The following is a 21491-nucleotide window of genomic DNA, read 5'->3' on the forward strand; positions in this document are numbered from 1 at the left end:
TAAGGTTCTATCTGCATTCTGACCAGATTTGAGATGTAGAGGTTGAAAACCATACAAGACCAAGATAGAGTTTGAGTTTGTAGATAGAACCTATTTGTTTTCCAGATTAAATGACCAAAAATGCATAAAACTTGAAAAAACATACCCTGTTATGTTAATAGTACCAGAACTGGAATATGTGAATAACTCAATTTTGACAAAAATGTCAGATAGAACATTGTCATTCCAAGGGGACGATCTAACTTGAACAGGGCACAACAGACGGTATGGGGTGTCAGTGTCCTCCCACACACCCACCAAAACTCCCACTAGTCCAGATGTTCAGGTTCAACCCCTGCTGTGCTACCAGACCTTTAGCAACCAAGCTAACAGAGGCTGGCGCAGCAGAGAGGCTCTTTATGTTTGATGCTTGATGACATTGGGGCCACAGACCGGGGGCTGAGTGGACTGAAATGAAATTACTAACAGTCATTCATGTGTTTGTATCCGTGGTTAACATTATTACCAGTGTGTGTGGTCCAGTGTGTAATAATTGGCAAGGTTTATTGGCAAAATCTGAATATATATAAAATACACTATAAAATAAAATTTGTTTGGTTTTCGTATAATTATTCTTTATATATACATAAAACAAGGGTCTTGCTTTAGAGAGTCTCGCCATCTTGTGCTGCCATGTTTCTACGACAGCCTGAAAACAAAATCCAGCCAACCAGAGAGTGCGTTTTGCAAACAAGTGTATTTGTCCTCAGAGGCCACTGTCACTTTGCCAACGGGAGCGGTGAGCGCGAGCGAGTGAGTGCAGCAATCTAGAATCTGAATGCTTACACACTGGATCTTTACAGCATAGATATTGTTCGTCTTTTGCTGCCCCTAGTGGTCTTTCTATACTGGGACATATCAGAACACTACTGTTTAAATATAAAGCTAGTCCAACAGGAGGGGCTAGTTAGTATGTTTGGCCTCTCTTCTTTTTCATTGAAAACATATCACAGTCATAAATTATGTGTGATGTGTTTTTTTTTTCATTGTATGTTCTTATGTGTTGATTAAAAAGCTATTCATGCATTGATGAAAACTCAGAACTATAGTAAAAACAAAAGCAGGTAAGTGCAGATTTGATGTGTTTTTTTTTACAGTGCAGGGCTTCCATGGTTTGTTTCACAGTGATTCAGTCTGTTCCTGTTCTCCCTCCTTAAACAAACTGGTAAAGTCGCTACACTGTCTCAGAGAGCGGTTAGTTTGTGTGTTTGACCACCATTGATTTGTCTGCGTTTTGAAGCCGTGCAATTCTGTCAGCGCGCTCTGCATAATGTCTTCAGACAGCCTCTCTCTCTCTCTCTCTCTCCAGCAGCCACCTCGCACTTACCATGCAAGCTGCTATTCTGCCTCCATAAGCAAAATAGAGAGCGGAGAGAGCCCGAGGATGCATCTTAATCTTTACATCTCTCCGAGCTCAGCAGGCACCACAACACAAACCTTTGATATAATACTCGGCTTTTTGCATTCCGCTGACATTCCTCTGCAGATCCTGGAAGACACGGAGAAGTTTTATCAACGCCGAGTCACTCCACTGTGATTGTTTTGTTCGCACGCCTGTGGCTGAGGTTTGGTTATTGCTGGAAAAATCTAAAAAAAAAAAAAAAAGCCCACATTAATCTAAAAAAAAACGTGACGAGTGTTTAATTTCCGCTCACATTAGCAAACAGCTGATAAACGAAGGAGCGGAGATGAATCGTATAAAGCACCTTGTGGCATCTGTAAGCAATCTGTCCCCGGCATTGTGCGCCATTTGTTTCCCTCTGGGGGCGTGTGTAAGGAGTTTAACACAACACGATTTACCAAGGCAATGTAAATCAAAGGAAAGACTGGAGTACAAGCATCAGCAACTTACTGTACTGTAGGTACACAGCTGCTCTGTACACACACGCCGTATGCTAATTCTCCTAAATGCCACTCTGAGAAGCTAGACACACAACGCAGCGGCTGACGGAGAGGCACATAACCTAAAACAAACAGGACGGGCAGGCGAGGGGAGGCAGATGTAATCGCGGGTTTTCCTCTGTAATCGTCTTTGTCCTGTGCCAGACTCCAGATGACTGCAGATTATTTGACTTATATCACAATTTGTAATCCCCTCGGTACACAATATCAGTATCAATGAAAGGAAATGCTATTTGGCAAAGATACCCGTGGTGAGATATAAAGCAAACCATCTCTGGATCCTCTCTGATGCATTAAAGTCTTGAGGATATACACACGGCTCTGCCCGGGCCTTCACGTTTAGCCTGCAAAATGCTAATGGGCACAGCTAACACTTTATGATACTTATGATGAATAACAAGCAGTTGGTATACATATTCATCAGTGTTGTAGCCACATATGCATATTTGACCATGATCTTTCACAAACCTTAACCCAGAGCCTCGATTTGCATAAACACAGGCATGAAAACTTTCATCTCACACCGGCTGTCGGGGACGGCTGCTGCTGCTGCAGAGAAACACTGGAACACTGTGACATGAGCGATAGGAAACGGTGCTGCACTGACTCCATCTTCACCATATCTATACTGGTGCCAAAGCAATTAATATGATGAATAATTAAAATATTTCAGAAACATTTTTGTTCTGTAAATGTCTCCAGTTCCAGCCTCTCGGAGAGTTTATCTTCGCTGGATTTATTTGTCCTCCGTGATCATTGTGATGGAAATTCTCCCGGGGTGAAGAAAAGCTGCTACCCGGGAGTTCGGATGCACTGTCTGAGGCCGTGCGATTTATTGAAAGGAGATAAAGACGACAACAACTGCATCAGAGTAGTGTCACGTTTTCTAAAGACGTCTGAGATATTCATTTATTTGGGGAAAACTAGAGGTCACCTAAGCCTAGTCTTTGTCACACATTCTGGCCTAATTAATATTTGTCTCACACTCTCCCCCATCTCACTAAGGTGGGCAGTTCTCTCTAGTTTCTACTTTTCCCTGCATCCCTATCCTACATAGCTCAGAGGAGCTCAATAAGCAAAGGCTCAAGTGTGCTGTAAGTAGCACAGATGACAAAACAAGTGTTTCCATGGGACACTAAATAGTGATGGACCCGACTGGGACTCGCTTGTTGTACATTGTTTTGCGACTTTTCAAGTTAAAAGCATTGCAAAGGAAGTGTGTGTTGATGTTTTATAATACATAACATGCAAGTGTGTCCCAGCCGGGCTCATGGTTAGTGTCCCCTGGAAACGGTTGTGTTGTGTTGTGAGGATTTTCAGTGAAATGTGTTTTCAAAGTGATGAAGATGTCTCCTGAATTTGTTTAGTTTTTTTTCTTTCTATTTGCATGTGTGTTGGTGCTCCAGGGGTAAAGTATTATCTATAAGACCTTGGTTTCCATGGCTGCGGAGAAAAACAGTGTCTCCGGCTAAACACAATCAGTCATTACAGAATTAAACAGTGACTCACGGTCGAATGCTAACACATGTCCTTTGACATTAATTATCGCTGCGTGTTCCACCTCTGCTCTTTTGGTGCAGACTGGTTGATTACAGTATTCTGCAATCATGGCTAACTGTAGGAATCTAAATGAGACTTATGCACAATAGCCCTTATTCTCAATGAGTGTAATGTATAGAGTGGAATCATCCTACTCAAAAGACGCAAAACTACTTAAGGAGGACTTACGAGTCTATTCGATTGGAGGATTTGCGCTTGCCTCTCAGAGCTCAGCTCCTTCTACTTAGTAAACTTGACAATGCACAACATGTTTGCCACAAAAACTGGGACTTACGCGCTGTGACACAGTTGCTCTTCAAATACAGCTGTGGCCCCTGAGCTCAGGTTGGTGCGCCACAGGGTCTGGAGTCTAACTCCTTGTTTTGATTGAGGTTTATTTGAAGTACTAAATGACTCCTGTGAGTATTAATGTGGGCCTCCAAAATAAGGTCATAAGCCTAGAGGGGGGAAACTTCCCTCATAACTTATTTTAGGTTACATTAATTATTTATTATCACAGGGTTCATTTCTTTTTTTAAAACGTTATGTATCCTGTAGGCTGTAATTTGTTCCTTCACGTTTTTAACAGGTTGAAATATGATAAACTGAACTAAACTAAATTGAACTGAACATTATTTGAGAGCTAATATGTTTATTATAGAGCAAATGATAGGGGAAATGATTACTGTGTGTGATTGTAATTGCCAGAGCTGACAGAGAGAGCAGGAGAGTCGGGGAGGATGAGGATGAGGATGGAGTGAAGGTGGAGAGGAGCCCAGATCAAAAGAAGAGAAGAGAAAGTTGTGGAGGCCGGCGGCGCTGACGGGGACCGGTGATTGACACTGACCTGTGGAGTTGGAGGATTTGAAGGAGGTGAGGAAAGTGTCTCCACCCGTCTTCACGAGGTCACTGTCGACTATGATGAAAACTTTTTTTTTCTCTCTATCTGGTTCTTTGTGTGGCTCTTTAAGAAAACCCACCACCCTGCGTCCAACCTTCAACTCTCTTTATCCCAGCGCTCTCTCTGTCTCTTAACCCTCCACTCGGCTGCCTCCGCTTTCATCTCCTCGCTCGGTCGTACGCGGACTTGACTTCTCTCCTCTCCTCGCCCCCCCTTCAATCTCTCCCTGCCCGTCTCCCATCTCCGCTCGTCTCTCATCTCCTTTCTTTCATCTTCCCTCTCCTCCCCTCGTTTCTCTTCCTTCTCCACTGTTGTTTCTTCTCTCTTGGTCAGACCGTGCCTCCCACTGACATGGCTGCTTTATGTCCTTGCTATCTTCACCTTCTCTTTTATTCTTTGTTTACATTTCCTTTTTCCTTCACTCATCTTCTCAGTATCAACTTGTCCGTCTTCATCTTCTCTTTCACCTTTCTTTCCTTCATCTGTTTCCGCTCATTTTCTTTTCCCATTTTTATTTTCATTCTCTACTCTTTTACCCTGTTTCTTTTCCTCTGCTTTTCCTCTTCTGTCTTTTCTTCCACTTACTTTATCCTCGTTCTGATCCTTCCTTCACCTCTTCTCCCATTCATTTCCACTTCCTTGTTCCTTTCATCATTTTCTTTTTTTCTCTACTTCCTTAATCTGCTTCCTTTCCTTTCCTCCTCCCATGTTTCCTTCCCTCCTCTCCTCTTTGTTTCCTTTCCTTTCTACCTCTCCTCCTTCCATCTGTCTCCTTCCCTCCTCTCCTGTCTCCTCTCGTCTGTCAGTCAGCGGAGGGTAAATAAAGGGGAGGTTATGAGGGCCATCCTGTCTGAACCCCATCCATCACGCTGCCACTTAATACCCACAGCTGTCAACTGTGTGTACACAAGTGTACGTTTCTGTGTGAGTGTGTGTGTGTTGATCCTATTCAGGCAGCTAGAGAGAGAGATAGAGAGAGTGTGTGTGTGTAGGATTTTCCGAATATCACATTAGAAATTGACAGAAGGTTACCAAAAATGTAAATGCTGCCCTAACAGCAGCCTGACATGTTCTCCTCCTCTCTGCCCAAATTGTTGGGAGTTATTTTCCAGTGTGTGTGTGCATGTGCGTGTGTGTGTGTGTGTGTGGCAGGCCTGCTGATCAGCTCATGTGTTCCTCCCCTCCTCTCTGACAGAGAGCGGTGGCACCACAGAGTTTTTATTTTTTTATTTTCGAATGTGAGCGGGCTGAATGTGAACTCCACACACACACTCACACACACAGAGAGAGAAAAAGAGAGAGAGAGAGAGAGAGAGAGAGCAGCTTCAGTACATCAGGAGACACCAGGACGTGAGCTGTAGAAGAGAAGGCTTTTGTTTGACACGGGAGAAGTGTCCATCAAGATCTGTAAGTGGGTTGGGGGGGGGGGGGGTGATGGGGGGTATGAGTACAGCAGCAGTGTGATCCTGGTGCAGTGTTAGTACAAATAATAATCACACTGACACAACTTCCCGGAGGCTAAAATGAATCCATCTTCCTCTTCTCTCCTCTGTTTCCTGCACCTCCCTCCTCTTCTACACGTCTAACACACATTTATGCAGAAACTACAATGGTCACGGTCAACAGCAGGCGAGAACACACTAGAACCAGCAATACGTGCACACACACACACATACACTATTGTCAGTTTATTAGGAACGCATACACTAGCCTGGTTTATGCTGCTGCGTCAACTCCACGCTGTAACTACCTCCATGCCGTCATGGACCTTTCAAAGTTCTGCGTCGAGGGAACACGTTGCTGTTCGTAGCGGACCAATCACGACCAATGCGGTCCGTGTCACCTTGACGCGTGGTTACACATTTTTGGATTGCAATCATCCGTTCAGTTTTCTGTTTTGGGTGAAGCTGATTTACAGAGGTCTGAGCCTATTTCAATACTTTTAATTTTTGCATTCATATACCAAAAAAAGTTTGAAGTAGAAGTAAGCGGAATGTTTGTGTTAATATAAGTCTTAAATAGTTATATCTTCCGACAGCAATCACTTATATAGAGTGTTTGGTCCAAAACACGGGTCTGTCAGTCACTCTGCTCTGCTGTAAACTGAGGAGAAAACTTTCCTTGTATCCTACAACCTTTATCCAATGAGGAGACAGAACGGCATAAAGGGGCAGTCCTCTCTGTGTGTGCAGCCAAGGGATGCGCGTGCATGCGGTGACGTAGGGACGAGGGCGGGGCCTGCTAACTCCATCAGCTGACAGGAAGTTAGCCAAAACGACCGGATCGCTTACTTCTGCTTTAACATTTGGTATCTTATTTTTTCAGCACAACTTCACCTATATGATCTCACAATTATTTTTCCCCTTTAAGCTACTTTATAACATATTGGGCCCAAAAACACACAAAAATCACATCAAGTATTATCCGCTGATTCAATCATTTCTTTCTGTTTTGTAAAATGACATAAAAAATGATGAATCTATGAGAAAAAGAAATGCGACTCCATCTAATCCCACTTTTACACTCGGATAAACTGCACTATCAAATTAAAACGATCTTATCTATGGTTTTACAGGATTCATCAAAATCAAACAAAAACTGGGAGAGAGTTTCAAATGTGCACTTTTGAGTGAAGTTGACAGCAGCGCTCCAGGTGACCTAGTTACGGTGCTTTGAAAACATCACATGATCTGATCACGCTGGCATGATCATAGACCCCAGAAGGTTAAAGTATTATTTTGACCTAGGGAAGGTAATGAATACTTTAGAACTCACTGTAGAGTAGAGTTTTTACTCAGGCTCCTGTTTACATGCTGTTTTGGTTACAATATGTTTGTACTGAGCTCTCTGTTTGAGCAGCAGGTGAAAGAGGCTCAAGTGCAGGATTTATTAGCCAACGTTTGGTTACATACATTGATGGTCTGCTGTGATTATTCTGTTAAATGTCTCTTAGCTGTGTCGCCTCTACCACCAAACTCTCACAGGAGTCACAGCACATACACAACTCAGCTTGTCAGCCATATATTTAACACAGCATACTTATTTTAAAGGGGCCATACTATGTAAATATCACTTTTTGAAGGCTCTTTAACATATATTTGGGTGTTTGTTTTGCCTTATGGCCCCCAAAATGTGAGATTTGACAAATTAATCTGTAATTTTCAGGCTCCCTATAGGTTGAAGTCCATGTGGTTGTATGAGCTGTCCCCTCAGTTGTATTCCAGTGATGTAACTAGTTTTCGAATTTGTATAACCCCACCCCTACCTGGTACCAGTAGAAGGAGTGGGGCGTGGCAAGCAGTGGTTCATTTGCATTTAAAGGGACAGGCACTGAAACCAGACGTTCTGAACAGGGCTGTTTTGAGCAAATGAAAAAAGTGCTGTGATGTTTGATCCTTGGGGGATTTTGACCAAAGCATGTCACAGACATGTCTTTAAGACACCTGGGAACTATTTTAATTTGTGGGAAAAGGGGCATGATATGTCTCCTTTAATGTTGAATTTATGACTTAGACTGTTGATTTAGAGTTAGGCCTACATGTTTAGTATCAGAAGATCATACTATAGCTACCGCAGTGATGTTTAACAATACAATTTAAGTTATAGGATTTGTTTATAAACCAACTGAATTGTCATTTTATTTCATTAATTTATTTAAACTTTGAATATTGTTTCCTCATTCGCAATGATGTCACAACATTTAGAAATAGAATGCTACATTTCAAGAAATTCAGTTCAAAGTGGTTTAAACCACCCAGGTTCAGTTTAAAACCTTGTGGCATGAAGCATAAACAGTTAGTAGAGTGAGTCTGTCCTGGTCCTGTGGTCCAGTCCAGCATAGATGTCCTACAGGGTGGTGAATGTCCAATAAGAGCTTAATGGGTGAAAATTTACAGGTGTTTATCAGGCCTCTGCACCAGTGAGAATCCACCACTTTAATTATACAGCACATGGTGAGTTTCATTGGGATCTCCAGTAATGAATCTGAGCGCAGAGTGATAAACTGAGTGTACGGGTTTATAACACATGAAAGAAAAATACAAGTCAGAAGAGCCATTAATAATTCAATAAAAATAAGAAACTGAGTAGGGGGCAGAATTAATTATATTCTATACACAGTATATTCTTTTATATAGTGGCCTTGCGGGTGGTGCAGTGGTTGGCAGGGTTTGGATTCAGACTCCTGAGCCTGAGGTCCTTCTTTGGAGTCTGCATTGTCTCTCTGTGCCTGTGTGTGTCCTATACATGTATCATTACAGGGACATGCATGTTACTGTATGTTAATTGGTGATCTGACCAGTGTGTATCATGTCTGTCAGGTCTTTCTAAGGATATGCTGATACTGTATATATTAGAGTTTTGACAATGGATGTATTAGACATAACTCCAAACTTAGAGTATGGAGTAGAAATGACTTTGTGTCTTTTGATCAGTCAGTTGGGTTTAGTTAATTAAGGCCCTATTAACACGACAACGCTCGCGGGTGAAAACAACTAAATATTTTATCGGATGTGCCTTTTGTTTAGACAGCGACAGCGTTTTTGGTGCCTAAATACGCAAAGAAAGTATAACCACCCTCCAGAGTGGAAATTTTAAAAAGGCTCCACCGTTGCGTTCCTATGTGTTTACGTCACAGGCAGGCGCCAATATGTGAAAATAACAACAAACGCGTGGGATTAATTCCATCCGTCAGACCTTCGAGTTGCCTAGCAACTCTAATAAACATGCAAGACTTGTTTCAGCAGTTGTACCAAGTCTTTACAGAGAGTGTGGAATAAAAAGTGCAAACGCAATGCCACTTTTGCATTTTCTGTTCAGAGCGTCTCCGTGTAAACATAGCCTAAGACACTTATTTTTTTCCCACATAATTTTCTTTCTGTGTGTCTTAATTAACTATCAATATTATCTGGTTAATTACAAATAGAGTTGTAATCAAATATGTTTTTTTTTTCTTCTCTTTTTTCCCCCCATGGTTTCTTTGAGCCTTTTTCTTTGGTCTTTGACAATATTCATCAAACTGAATTAATTAACCGCCTGAAATAACAAATATGAGCCACATAGAGTGAGGTTAATACAATTTGCTGAGGGTGTGCACAACTGCACAGATTATTTGTGTGTTTTTAAAAAGGAAGCTACTGAAGTGTGGGGGTGAGAGGCAGTGTGTGGACGTAGGAAATGTCTCCACTCAGACAGAGACCGATGTAGCCACAACATCCTGGGAAGATTCTCCTCTGTTGTTTCCACCATATTTTAAAATGTGTCGAGCTGAACTGATCCGTGGTGCTTCCTCTTCCATTTGCGGATATTTCGGCACTACACTAAGGGGGGAAAAGGATGATGGGATGGAAGAGGATGGGACGGCACCACTTGTGTGCCCAAGTGGAAAAATAGTGCAGCGGCATGTCAGAGCGGGAGGTAATATTTCACCATGATAGGTCGGAGAATTTTCTCCTGCAACTGTTGTCGTCTCCACCGGGGCCAGATCTGTTTAGTTAGATACTTGAGAGCCATCAAACAGCCTCTGGTGTGTGGTGTTGGCTGTCAGAGCCTCGTCTCCTGCACCGTGAAACGCACTGATCCCACCACAGAGACGCTCCTCCTCAAAAACGCTGCACTGTTCCAGACGCTCATTTCCGCCCGCGGCGCATTGGGGCTGGGCTTAGTGCATTGGCAAGCTTGTGGTAAAAGCACCTGTTATAGATATCAATTTTCTACCCATAAACCCTCTGATATACGCGGTGTCTGCGCTCTTGTAATTGGTTTACGATCAGCGATTGTCACTTGAAGAGGAGCTTGCTACCTGCCAGACATGTACAAAGTACCTGCCAATTAGCCTCCTCCATTGACTCAGAGAGCGGCTTAGCTGGAGTAGTCAGTCAAAAAAAAGAAAATCAAAAAAAATTCAAGGGGATTTTTCACAACACTGCTTTTTGGACTTTGCGACTAGTGGCTAAAATTCTATAATTGCTCGGTTCTTGTTTCAGTGGGATGTGAAAAAAACCAACATGTTAATCAGCCTAGAAGCTGCTAGAAAACTGCGGCAGCTTGTTTGATTGCCGGGAACAAAAGTGGCTATCAAACAAGTGAGTGAGGAGGGGAAAACACAGGATTAAATTAAACTCTGGTGATGAGAAGCTGTGACAAAAACGCTCTGACGCCGGATGAGGGGCCTCGGAAAAGGAATGCGTCAGATTTGGAGATGTGTGATAAGGTCTGATGATTAGATAGGATGCTCGCACATTTGAGATCAAGAGCCGTCTTCCATGCTTTGTTAACACACATAAGAAACACACACACAGCAATGATCCTAACTCGAGCACAGCAGTGTTACTCTACAGGTTCTGTCCCATTCAACAGCACAGGGAATCCAAACTTTCACTTCCAACTTTTTTTTTTTTTTAATACATTGAAACTTATTATTCTCCTCACTCACCAGGGTGTATGTTGTCCTGGAGATGCTACACTTAATTATATGTGCATGTATCTATTGGTATACATGCCTTGTTTACCCAAGACAGTGCAGTTTTAAATGTCCAATATTATATAGAGCAAAGGTAGATGTGTATGTCTTCTTTAATTATAAAGCAGCTCAAGGTTCTATATTAATACTGTCAAAGTATCAAAGCCTCAGGACTTCTACTGTATGTTCTTATGAATCAACACAGGAACACAGGAAAAGTGTAAAATATGGACTTTTAAATCACTCCAACCAATTTAAATTCTCCTCGCTCATCAAGGTGTATGTTGCTACAGGAATCATACATTTAAATTCAACAAATCCATTCTTTTTCTCTATGTATGTGTTTTTTCCACTGTTTTTTTTTTTTTGTTTTTTTTTAATTCATTAAAACACTACCGAAGACTAAAAAGTCAAAAATCCATACGGTGCAGCCTGAAGTCTGTCAGCAGATGGAGAGGGAACAAATGTAGCGGTGTCAGTAGAACAGGACCCAGCACAATTAGAAAATATAAATAAGCTGCCACATCAAATCAAAGTCACGCTGCGGCAGGGACAAAAAGTGGGGAACACGTTGATGTGATGGGAAATGAAAAATAAAGGCGATACAGAACTTATGGAAGTCAGTCAGGAAGTGACAGAAGAGAAGATACAGCTTGAACACTACGCTCTGAATGAAAATATTCCTATGAAAATAATAATGATCGTTTACACGTATAAACTACACATCCATTGTATTCATCAATAGATTTAAACATTTCATCTCGTGGGCTTCTCCTGTTTAAACAGGAAAGATATATATTCATCCAAGGCAGGAATCTAAGGGGGCTGATAAACTATATCATAAAATCACACACTGTACTTATTTGATATCTATATATACAGTCTATATACCATCCATTCGTTCCTGTGGGGCCGTAATCCTGCTGCAACTCTGTCAGTTGACGTGATGGAATGGGGCATCACAGCAGAGCCTGGTGCTGTAGGGCTTTCCCCCCTATTAGCCTCCACCCAGGGATCACGACAGAACAGTGGAGGATGAGGAGAGGGAGGAGGGAAGTGTGACACTATTTATTTATTTATTTATTTATGGAGTCAATGGTGCAACTGTGAAATTGTATCATACATAGATTGTGAAGATATTGCTGGTCAACATGGCAACAGTTTACTGCAGAGGAGACCACATACGAAGGCACAGTGTTTTGTGAGTTTGCTTTAATGACAATCTTCAATGTTGGTAAAAAAAATTAAAAAAAAAGACCATTGTCTCTTCATTATGAACCAAAAAGCAGCACTTGTCTTGTGGCTCAATCAAAAGAGCAGCTACTAATGTAATTTGAAATACATAAGGATAAATCTCAATGAAGGCAGTTTGTAATTAAGTTTGTCGAATGTGGTAATATGATTGACTTTTTTTTTCTTTTCATCTATTCTGTAATAAATTAGTGATGGTGGCGTCTTGTGTCACATGATTTATTTCTTTAAGCCAGGATTAACCTGCACCAATTAATAAAGGAAGTGCTTAAGCACTTTCATTAGGATTCAAACAAATGATCTTGTACAAAACAACGCTGATCTTCTGTACTAACAGCATTGTTATATAACCCTGGACCTCTACAGTGGAGGCTTATTAGCTGCCTGGAGCTCAGCCTACACTTTTACATATATATTTTACAAGGTCTTTGTGTATTTGCATTGCTATGTTAATTAAAGTTCAGCTGAATCACGCAGCAGACACAAAGGAAGGAGTGCATACATTAAATAAATCACAACCATCCTGTCTGCCTCCATTAATTACAGCAAAATTTGCAAACTAATACACCAGCTCTAGAAGAAATGCTTCAGCCAGACGTGTTTGCACTGTAAAAAAAAAAAAAAAAAAAAAAAAATGTGTGTAACTGATGACAGCTGGTTGAACTTTTAACCCTGGCTCTACAATAAAGCAGTACAGGTGCTGTGTGTAATTTTTCTGTATCACTGACTGTGATGTTGCTATTGGAGCAGGAGGTGATGGTTCAACCATTGTTGCATCTACAAGAACAGAGGTCGGACTATTCCATTCGAACACTAATTAATAAAACAGATCACAGCTAACTGCTTGGCATGGTTACTTCTGGTGATGATGTTTTAATAATCTGTAATTGTATATGTTATATATTAATTGTTTGCTGTCTGTTTTGAACCATGGATTCTATTTGGGACACTGATCCTTCATTTTAACCTCACACAAAAACAAAAAAAATTCCATTCTTTTGTGTTTTGCCTCACACTTTTTGCACAACCTTGGCTTATTACACCTATCACTCAATAATAACTTCAGAGTATGAACGAGGACGTGAAAAAGAGATTTTCCTTATTAAAGCACTGCAAGTCAAAAAATTCTAAGAAAACTTCAAATCACACATATTTGTTTGGACTGTGCTCCATGGATATGAATTGAAATTTCTATTATTATCGTTTCATGAGCGATTCTCATTATTTTGAGCAGGCTTCATGCATTTCCCATGGGAAATACATTCTCCCTTCTCCTTGAAAGATTAGCTCTGAAGCCTCTGCTACTCTAAACATCTGACTGACCACATCCTCCTGCCTGGTTTCTGTCCCTGCAGTGCATCCAGAGCCATTTCCCACTTAAGGTTCAGGGAAAGTGATGATCAAACATTTGTTAACGCCAATACTGGCTATGTAGCAACAGCAAAAACTATTGGACCTTTGACACACAGCTGAGGGAGAGGAAGCTGACTGACACCAGCGGTCAGCTGGACAGGCACAGACGGTGGGAGTGTGATTGAATTTGCTTCGGGTGCAAATGCTCTAAGATGCGGGGCAGTGGTTTTTAACGTCTCACTGAAAAAATAAAATGGAGCCACTGGTACCAAAGCTGAGTGGAGACACGGAACAAAGTATCATTTCCGTTTTCATTTCTCCGATATGACTTTGGCTGCCGATCAAATGCATGAGTCTTTTCAAAGTCTCTGTCTCTGGCCCTCTGACACCAGGAATATCTGATAGATAAGCAACATGAAACGGCCAGGGAGCAGAGAGGTATCACTCTGAAAGTGAGCGAATGTTCTAATGCTCTTTTGTGCCTCCGTATACATTAAAATCACCACTCACTGTCCAGACAGGCGACGGCCAATGAGAATAGATGTTCCATTAGCACTATTTCTGTCTGTATGTTGGTGTTTGTCTTGCCTTCCGGCCCCCAAAATGTGACAATTGACAAAAAAATGTGTAATTTTCAGGCTCCCTAGGTTGAAATCCACAATGTTTTACAAGCTGTTCTCTAATTAATTTGTGGAAAGGGGGCAAAATATGTCTGAAAATATCTGAAGTTGAAACTCTTCCCCTCTCTGTCATGTCCCGGCCATGAATTCCTGCCGGCTGCAGAACAAGGTAACTAGGTTCGGGAATTCTCTGTGCAGCCACGGGAGGATCGTGAACGGTGTTTAACTGTTCCAGCTGTTGTACGGTGGTTAGTAGAGCAAGTGTGCCGTGGAGAACGGCTAGAGGAGATAGCCGGGGTATAAACTGAGCAGCAAACCGCCGAGCACTCTGTGCCGGGGCGGGGGGAGGACAAACAGCCTCTTACTTATGTATGCTTGGACATGCCGGGGAGGCGGTAGCGTTTGCTTTGGGAGGCAGATGCTTTTCCGTACGGTGTACAAACCGCAGCTCCACACTACCTCTCTGTGCCACACTGCATCAGTGCTTTTACTCCCTGAAGCCCCAGCCCCGACTGCAGCCTGCACCACAACAGGCCGACTTTAATCCTCAGCTTGACTACAAAGTTGGAAGATTAACTTCAAATGTTTGTGTTACACAGCCCGATTCACGTCGTTCAGAAACCCAGCGGCATTTGCTTATCCCTGACTGAATATACAAGCTCATGTCCAAACACCTGGAGACTGACTGCCTCTCCAGAGACTGGGGTTATTGGAGGGGAAACGGAGGATTGTCCACTTTCGCCAATAGGCAATGCCCTTAGTATCATGTGATCAGTTTCATGCATGACCATACAGTATATGACACATCACGTATTTAAATCGTAAAGTTTCTTATTCACAGTTGCGCTTAAAGTGCTTTAAAAGTCAGCAGTAAGTTGTTTTTGCTCTCTGTAAACTGCATTAAGACAGAATGTTAATACATACTTAAATTCATTATTCTTCACTCTTAATGTTACAACTCACTCAGGTAATGGAGCAGGTTGTAAGAGTGGAACTCCTTGTATTTAACATCATTCAATTCATATAGTTGGAGGAAGGTGGAAACATTTGTAATAGACAATTAAGGGGACTGAGTGAAAATGTGATCTTGATAGAAATTACCACAAAAGCTGTGTATGTTATAGGTGCTGAAATACAACGCCGCATAAGGTTGCAAGGTCTCGTCCCTCCCACTGAAGTCTGTGTTTCTGAAAGAAATATGATGTCTATAAGAGCTGAACTCTCCTTGTTCTATTATGTGGTGTGAAATTATATGAACATGGGTGTTCATTTTAAATTGTATTAAAAGTAAAAAGGGAGTTGAGCTGGGTTTAATGATAAGGTCCCATAGTCAAGGCTTTTATTCTTCCATCGCTAGGGCCACGTCAGGAATGTGAGTGGTTTTCAACATAAGGAGCAGAGGCCAGGGAACTCAGTGTGTCCATGTTCAAAGCTCAGTTATTTCATGGTTTTCATAATCTGTATATTTGTTTACTGCCTTCTAGGAATGCTTCAGGGGAAATCAGTTAATTAGCTTTTCCATTCTTCTTTAAAAACCAAGGGAATATAATATCATTCAAAGGTTTGGCCACACCTTCTCATTCATTGTTCTTTCTTTATACCGTACTATCTACATTGCAGATTCATACTGAAGACATCACAACTATGAAGGAACACATATGGAATTATATAGTAAACACAAAAGTGCTCAGCTAATTCGGGCACATTTACTTTCTGTTCAGAAATGTTGATCAATGTGGACTGTCCCTTTTTAAAAAATCAATGAAGCTGACGACTGAATCAAAAGTGTGCAAAATGCTGCCATCAAAGTTAAGAGGGTTGGTTAGCTACTTTGAAAAGTCTAAAACATATTCTGCTTTGTTTAACACTTTTTTGTTTACTATATAACTCCATATGTGTTCCTTCATAGTTTTGATGTCTTTGGTATAAATCTACAATGTAGAAAGTAATGAAAATAAAGAAAAAACATTTAGTGGTGTATCCAAACTCTTGACTGGTGGTGTAATAACCTGCTAAATATGTCATGTCCATCACAATAGCTCGTCTTTGTGAGTTCTTTGAAAGCAGCAGACTTTCCATGTGGAATTTCACAATTTGCGCATTTGGGCTGAAAAACAGGGTTGAAGTTCTAATTCAGATCAGACGTCCCATTTGTTCTGAGTGTTGAAACTCAGCTCTAACCTTTACCTCTCACTGCCACTTGACTCTTCTTTTATCACATGAAATCTCCTCACTCACCTTCAGCGTTCGACTCAAGTCAGCCTTGATGTTTGCAGGAGTGAGTGCGCACAAAATGTCTCCTATTGTGAATTTTCCTCACAGTTCATTCAGACGTGTGTGTCCTCATGAGACGTGCACACACACACACACACACAGCCACCTGCAGGCTTTATCAAAAGCACCTCGGCTCAGCAGAAAAACACAATCTCGGGAAAATAATTGGCCTGACATGCAGATACACAACGAGATGGAGAAGGTGGAGGGAACGGTGAGCCGCCGTCAGTCAAATCAGCGAGAGAAAAGTGTCGGCTGTGTGGGAAGGGCCACAGAGGTCTGGGGCTGAACGTAGAAAATAGAACCATCGCCGGTGGCAAGGTGGCCCAATGTTATCTTAAATAAGAAATACGTGCTGTCTCCAGGATCAAGCACACAGTGTATTTAGAGTGCTCGCTGCAAAATGAGTCTTCAGTGGGAAACTTCCACGCATCAAAGCTCTGCATACTGTCTCGAGGCTTACCTGGAACAAAGCTCCCCTGCACCACCTCCTTGTACGCCCACCATCCTTCGTGAATTTTCGGCGGATTCGGCTGCGCTGTGAGGTGAAGAAGAGAAAAAGAGAGAAGCAAGGACATCAATCACTTACATCTGGAATTCCAACTAGAAAGACAAGAAGACAAATCACAGTCCTGCCATGTTTAGAATCTCTCCAACTGAAACACAGGTTATTATTTTTTTGTTTTGTTTTTGTTTTTTCTTCTCACTTTCCAACCGTCATCATTTCAAGGCGCCCTGTTCAACCTTCTCAGCAAGAGGGTTCGGCAAATAGAGTCTCAGGAGACGGCCTTGAAGCAAATATGCTTCCGATTAGAAATTCCACCTCTCATTTCTGTCCAGCCACACACACACACACACACACCCACTTCCAGGTGATGTGACTTTCGAGACTCTCTGTTATGTTGTGTGAGCTGTGAAGGAAAGTGCCAGATTAAAGTGAGGTGGTACAGTATAATTGAGGTGACTAAGTAAAGGTCTCAATACAAAGACGGAGTTGTGATCCAGAATTACCGACTGAGCCTCCAGGATATTACATTTTACACCTTTTTTTTTTTCCTTTTTCCTTCCCTGTGTGAAGCGTAGCAAAGCACAGAGTGAGGTTGCCCTCCTTGTTTGTCCTTAAAGTTCCATATCGTATAAAGGTAGATGTTCATATGCAGTGTGATTTTAGATCAGCTCTAGGTTCCTCTACCTCTCTATCAAAGCCTCAGTCCACAGAGAAATGTGCATAGCGTGTATTCAGAAACTGATCCTTGAAACGAGCTGTCAGGACTTTCTGTCACTTTGTGATGTCACAACAAACCAGTCTCCACAATCAGCCATCTGGATCCAGCATCTAACCTTGGATTTGGTTTCTCTGACTGTTTACTGGAAATCTGCTTTCTATTCAATAGATCACTTAGCAAACAGTCAGCCAATCAGAAGAGAGACACACAGCCTGATGTTCTCTACAAGCTTGAGAAAGAAGATGCCCATCTATAATGAGATGTTTTTTCATTCTTCATAGCACAAAGACATCCTCTTATGGATCAACACTTCAAGTAAAACATGGTAAAAATGTAAAATATGGACCTTCAATGAAGGTTGAGGTAGTCTAGCAGTCAACAGCTCTCCTCCCCCTGCCACATCCCCTTCAACCAGCCACCACTGTATTAATACTGAAAAGCAGGTTCAATTTAAGAGGGGTGGGCCAACTGGACGTGATCCAGGAAAGGCTATTTTCTTTAAGGGGCAAATTCTCTGCTGGCTCAAATGGATAGGAGAGTTTGGACTCCAGAGGAAAAATGGATCTGGTTTGTCAATGTGTTTCTCAAAGTGATAAATTGTTCCTCCTCTCTCTTTGATGGTAAATGAACTTGAAATAAATACCACCTTTGATTGGAGTGTGGCTAAATCAGTGTGCTGAAAACCAGTGAATCGGACTTTCCAAACAATCTAAGGGAGGCTGGCCCACTGCCCAGAACTGCTGGAAAATCCCTCTTCCACTTAAACCCCAAGACTTTTTCATTTATGATCATATACTGTATGTTTCTTTCTCTTTTTTTTCTCCATGGGGTCAATTTTCCAAAAGGATGAAAACTGAAAAAACAAAATAATAATCACTCTGTGGCACTGCAGGTCCTCCTCCAACACAATTTTTATTTCTCTTGGATGAAAGAAGAGAAAATAATTATGTGTTAAAATTGCAGTGTTTACCACTTCAGACACCAAGGCAGTGGGAAAATTCGTTATGATGCTTTTCTGTAGTTTTCATTAAAAAAGGAGACTTTGCCTGGGATGATAGGAGCCTCTATTTCCCCAGGGTGGGATTACTAGGACCCAAACACAGAGTGGTGTAAAGTGTCTATTTCACTCAAGGACCATCATTATTATCACGAGCCAAGCTCAGAGTGGCCCAAAGTTTTATGGGTCTTAACAAAATGGTTCAACACCCTCATCAAATACCCCCTAATGTGAAGTAGGCTTAATGGAATGTTTCATTTACTCTGAAGAATTTTGGTAAGTAGGCTATGTGGAAAAAGGCTTATGGAACCATATCCTACACCCAACAGGAAGTCAGCCATCTTGAATCCCGATGCTGGTTTTGCCATTTACAGGTTCTGTTCTTCTACAAATTCTTTCTATGGAAGAAAGACTATGGAAGAGTACTGGTCAATCTGACAATCTGTCTTGAATGTTATCTCATAAAAATGTATGTCTGTCTGTCTGTTAGTTGAATATCAACTTCAAATCACAATCAAGACTGAGGAATATACAAACTCATTCATTTAGTGGATGTTCAATGAATCTGTAGGTTGTCAGTCTTTGTGAAAAGTATTTCTGGATTGACATCACAGTCATGTGTCCTCAGATCTGTTAACGTACAGCATTTTACTCACACATAGCCTGGTCTATTTCCAATAAATCAATATAGAAAATTGAAATATGGAGACTGCACTAGTGTTATAGAATGTTTAATACTTTGACGTACTCCTCCTAGAAGGTTGACAACATCCACCTCAAACATAATGGGAAAAGTAAAAGATCCTTGGTGAAATCTTGGCCTAAAGACAAACAAGCCGAGGCTGATTCATAGCGCCACCTGTTGTCGACAGGAAGTTATACACTTATCCTACCAGGTTTCAGATCCACCTGAACTTGGATTAGCAAAGCCTTTTGACCTTGAGGACATTAATGGCAAAGCTCTTGAATCGTCATCAAACAGTTGAATTTTTTTGCAACTGCATTTGAATGTTTATCACAGAATGGGATGTTGTGATCCATCTCCACGTTATCAGAGCTCTCTGCATATCAATTATGAGTCACAGTCTTAAGTGTCCTTTACCAGGAAAAGGAAAATACAAATCACAATTTGATGTATTAACCAGATCCAATTATGCAATACTACCAAGGGTCCTGCTTTCCTGGACAAGGGCCCAGGCCAGAGAGGAGACATGTTATTCACTCACAGTGCCTCCTACTGGCAAATGGAAGCAATCGTTGGATTAACACATCATTACATTGTGCGGTCTGAACAGAAAATGCACGTCGATATCAGGCCACCTCCATGTAAGGTGTGAAGGTGTGTTTAATAGCTCTCAAAGTTTTATACTAGTTGTGCTCTTTCTAAAATCTAAACCCTTCCTCTGTGCGTTTGTGTGCAGACAAAATGTTCCTTCATTACACCTGCACTGGGAAAGCAACATTTTCTCCCCGTCTCAGTGCCATAAAGAAAATCGTTCTTTGCCCTGTGAGGCACTGGAGTGTGACGCCCAGTCTCACTAACATTTATAAAAAGCCAAACTTTGGTCCAAAATCAATCAATTTAAATGGAATCGCTGGAACCAGTGAACTCTGTCATGGAGGTTAAGTAAATTTACTTTTCATCTGGAGTTTGACTTTGAGCTCCGACTTGTGAATTGTGCTTTTGACCAATAGCAAATCAACTCGAGATTGCTGAGCTAATATTAACCCAACAGCATGATGTGAGTTTATATTCCTTTACTGTGCCACAATGCTGTTGCTCACTTATTTATTACATATAAATTAAAAAAGTAATCACATTACAACAACACCTCAACCTGTATTGAATGTAGAATGGAAATGAGTGTGTAGTTTAATGGGCAGCCAGTCTATGGTTTGATGGTAATTACTTGCCATCAAATGCTATCTTAGCTCCAATGATGGCAGAGGGAGCAGTCCAACCTGCTACCATAGCTAGCTCACCCGCTAACTTGCACCTCCACCTTTTTCTGTTGCCATGTGTTATACCACTGCACTTCATGTGTGATTAATTGAGGGGATGTGTGGAAGTCTATATCACGATTCAAGTTTTATTTAGATATGTAAATTAGTAGATGTAAGTGTCTAATTAGCCAGCAAGTCAATCAGCCATGGATTTGCTTTTAAGCAAAATACCCAACAGCATTATTGATGCTAATAGGAGCGCTTGCTTTCCACAGTTATTAAACCAACTCCCATGAAGCTCCAGCCTGGTCCTAACCAGTCTCCTGCACTTCATTTCATTTAGACTGGCCACTCTTATTGAAAAACATTAACACCCTGGCAGGTGGGTACTATGTTCAGTTGGATCTGCCTTCACCCAATTGCTAACGTATGGCTGTGACGTATATCATGTGGTGGAACTTTTTCCCACTTTTTGATTCGCCAAGGAAGGTGGGGTGGAGTCAGGTTCCAAGATGGCGACAGTGGAGCAGCTCACTCTGAGCTTCAAAACTGCTCTACAGTAATATAATCTATACATGAGGTCGTGGAGGCTACGTCCATTTGTACATTCTATAGTAGAAAGCACATGCAGTAAAGCCCCAGAATACTGAGTCGTACTCAGATGAAATGTTGTGTTACATTAGCTGCTGTGTGATCCTGCTGTGACTTTGATCTTAAAGCTGGTCGCTTCTGTCATTGTTCCCTTTATATGGCAATTCATTGGACTCTGTAGCAGCTAAATAAACACAGCATGATAACAAAAGATATATTACTGTCCTGTAAAGTTATATTTACCGTATGACAAACGTACTGCGATGGTTGTCAAGATAGAAACTGAAATGTAAGAAAATATAACGAGCTGTTAGAGAACAATAGTACATACTATTACTGTGTGTGTGGTTGTGTATTGAAGTGACAACCCTTGGGATTCTAGCTACTGTAAGTA

At 41.5% G+C, this 21491-nt stretch overlaps 1 protein-coding gene across 1 annotated transcript in view; it reads right to left on the reverse strand.

Annotated features, from left to right (window-relative positions):
- The window catches only part of ca10a (carbonic anhydrase Xa), a gene marked incomplete at both ends in the record, with an annotated part of 256712 nt that overhangs the window by 206416 nt on the left and 28805 nt on the right, over window positions 1-21491 (reverse strand). The window contains one exon of the mRNA XM_083994481.1: window positions 16803-16877. Coding sequence (XP_083850607.1) covers window positions 16803-16877 — 75 coding nt within the window. The remainder of the gene's footprint in view (window positions 1-16802; window positions 16878-21491) is intronic.

Source organism: Trachurus trachurus (genome assembly GCF_905171665.1).
Source record: "Trachurus trachurus genome assembly, chromosome: 19".
Taxonomy (NCBI): domain Eukaryota; kingdom Metazoa; phylum Chordata; class Actinopteri; order Carangiformes; family Carangidae; genus Trachurus; species Trachurus trachurus.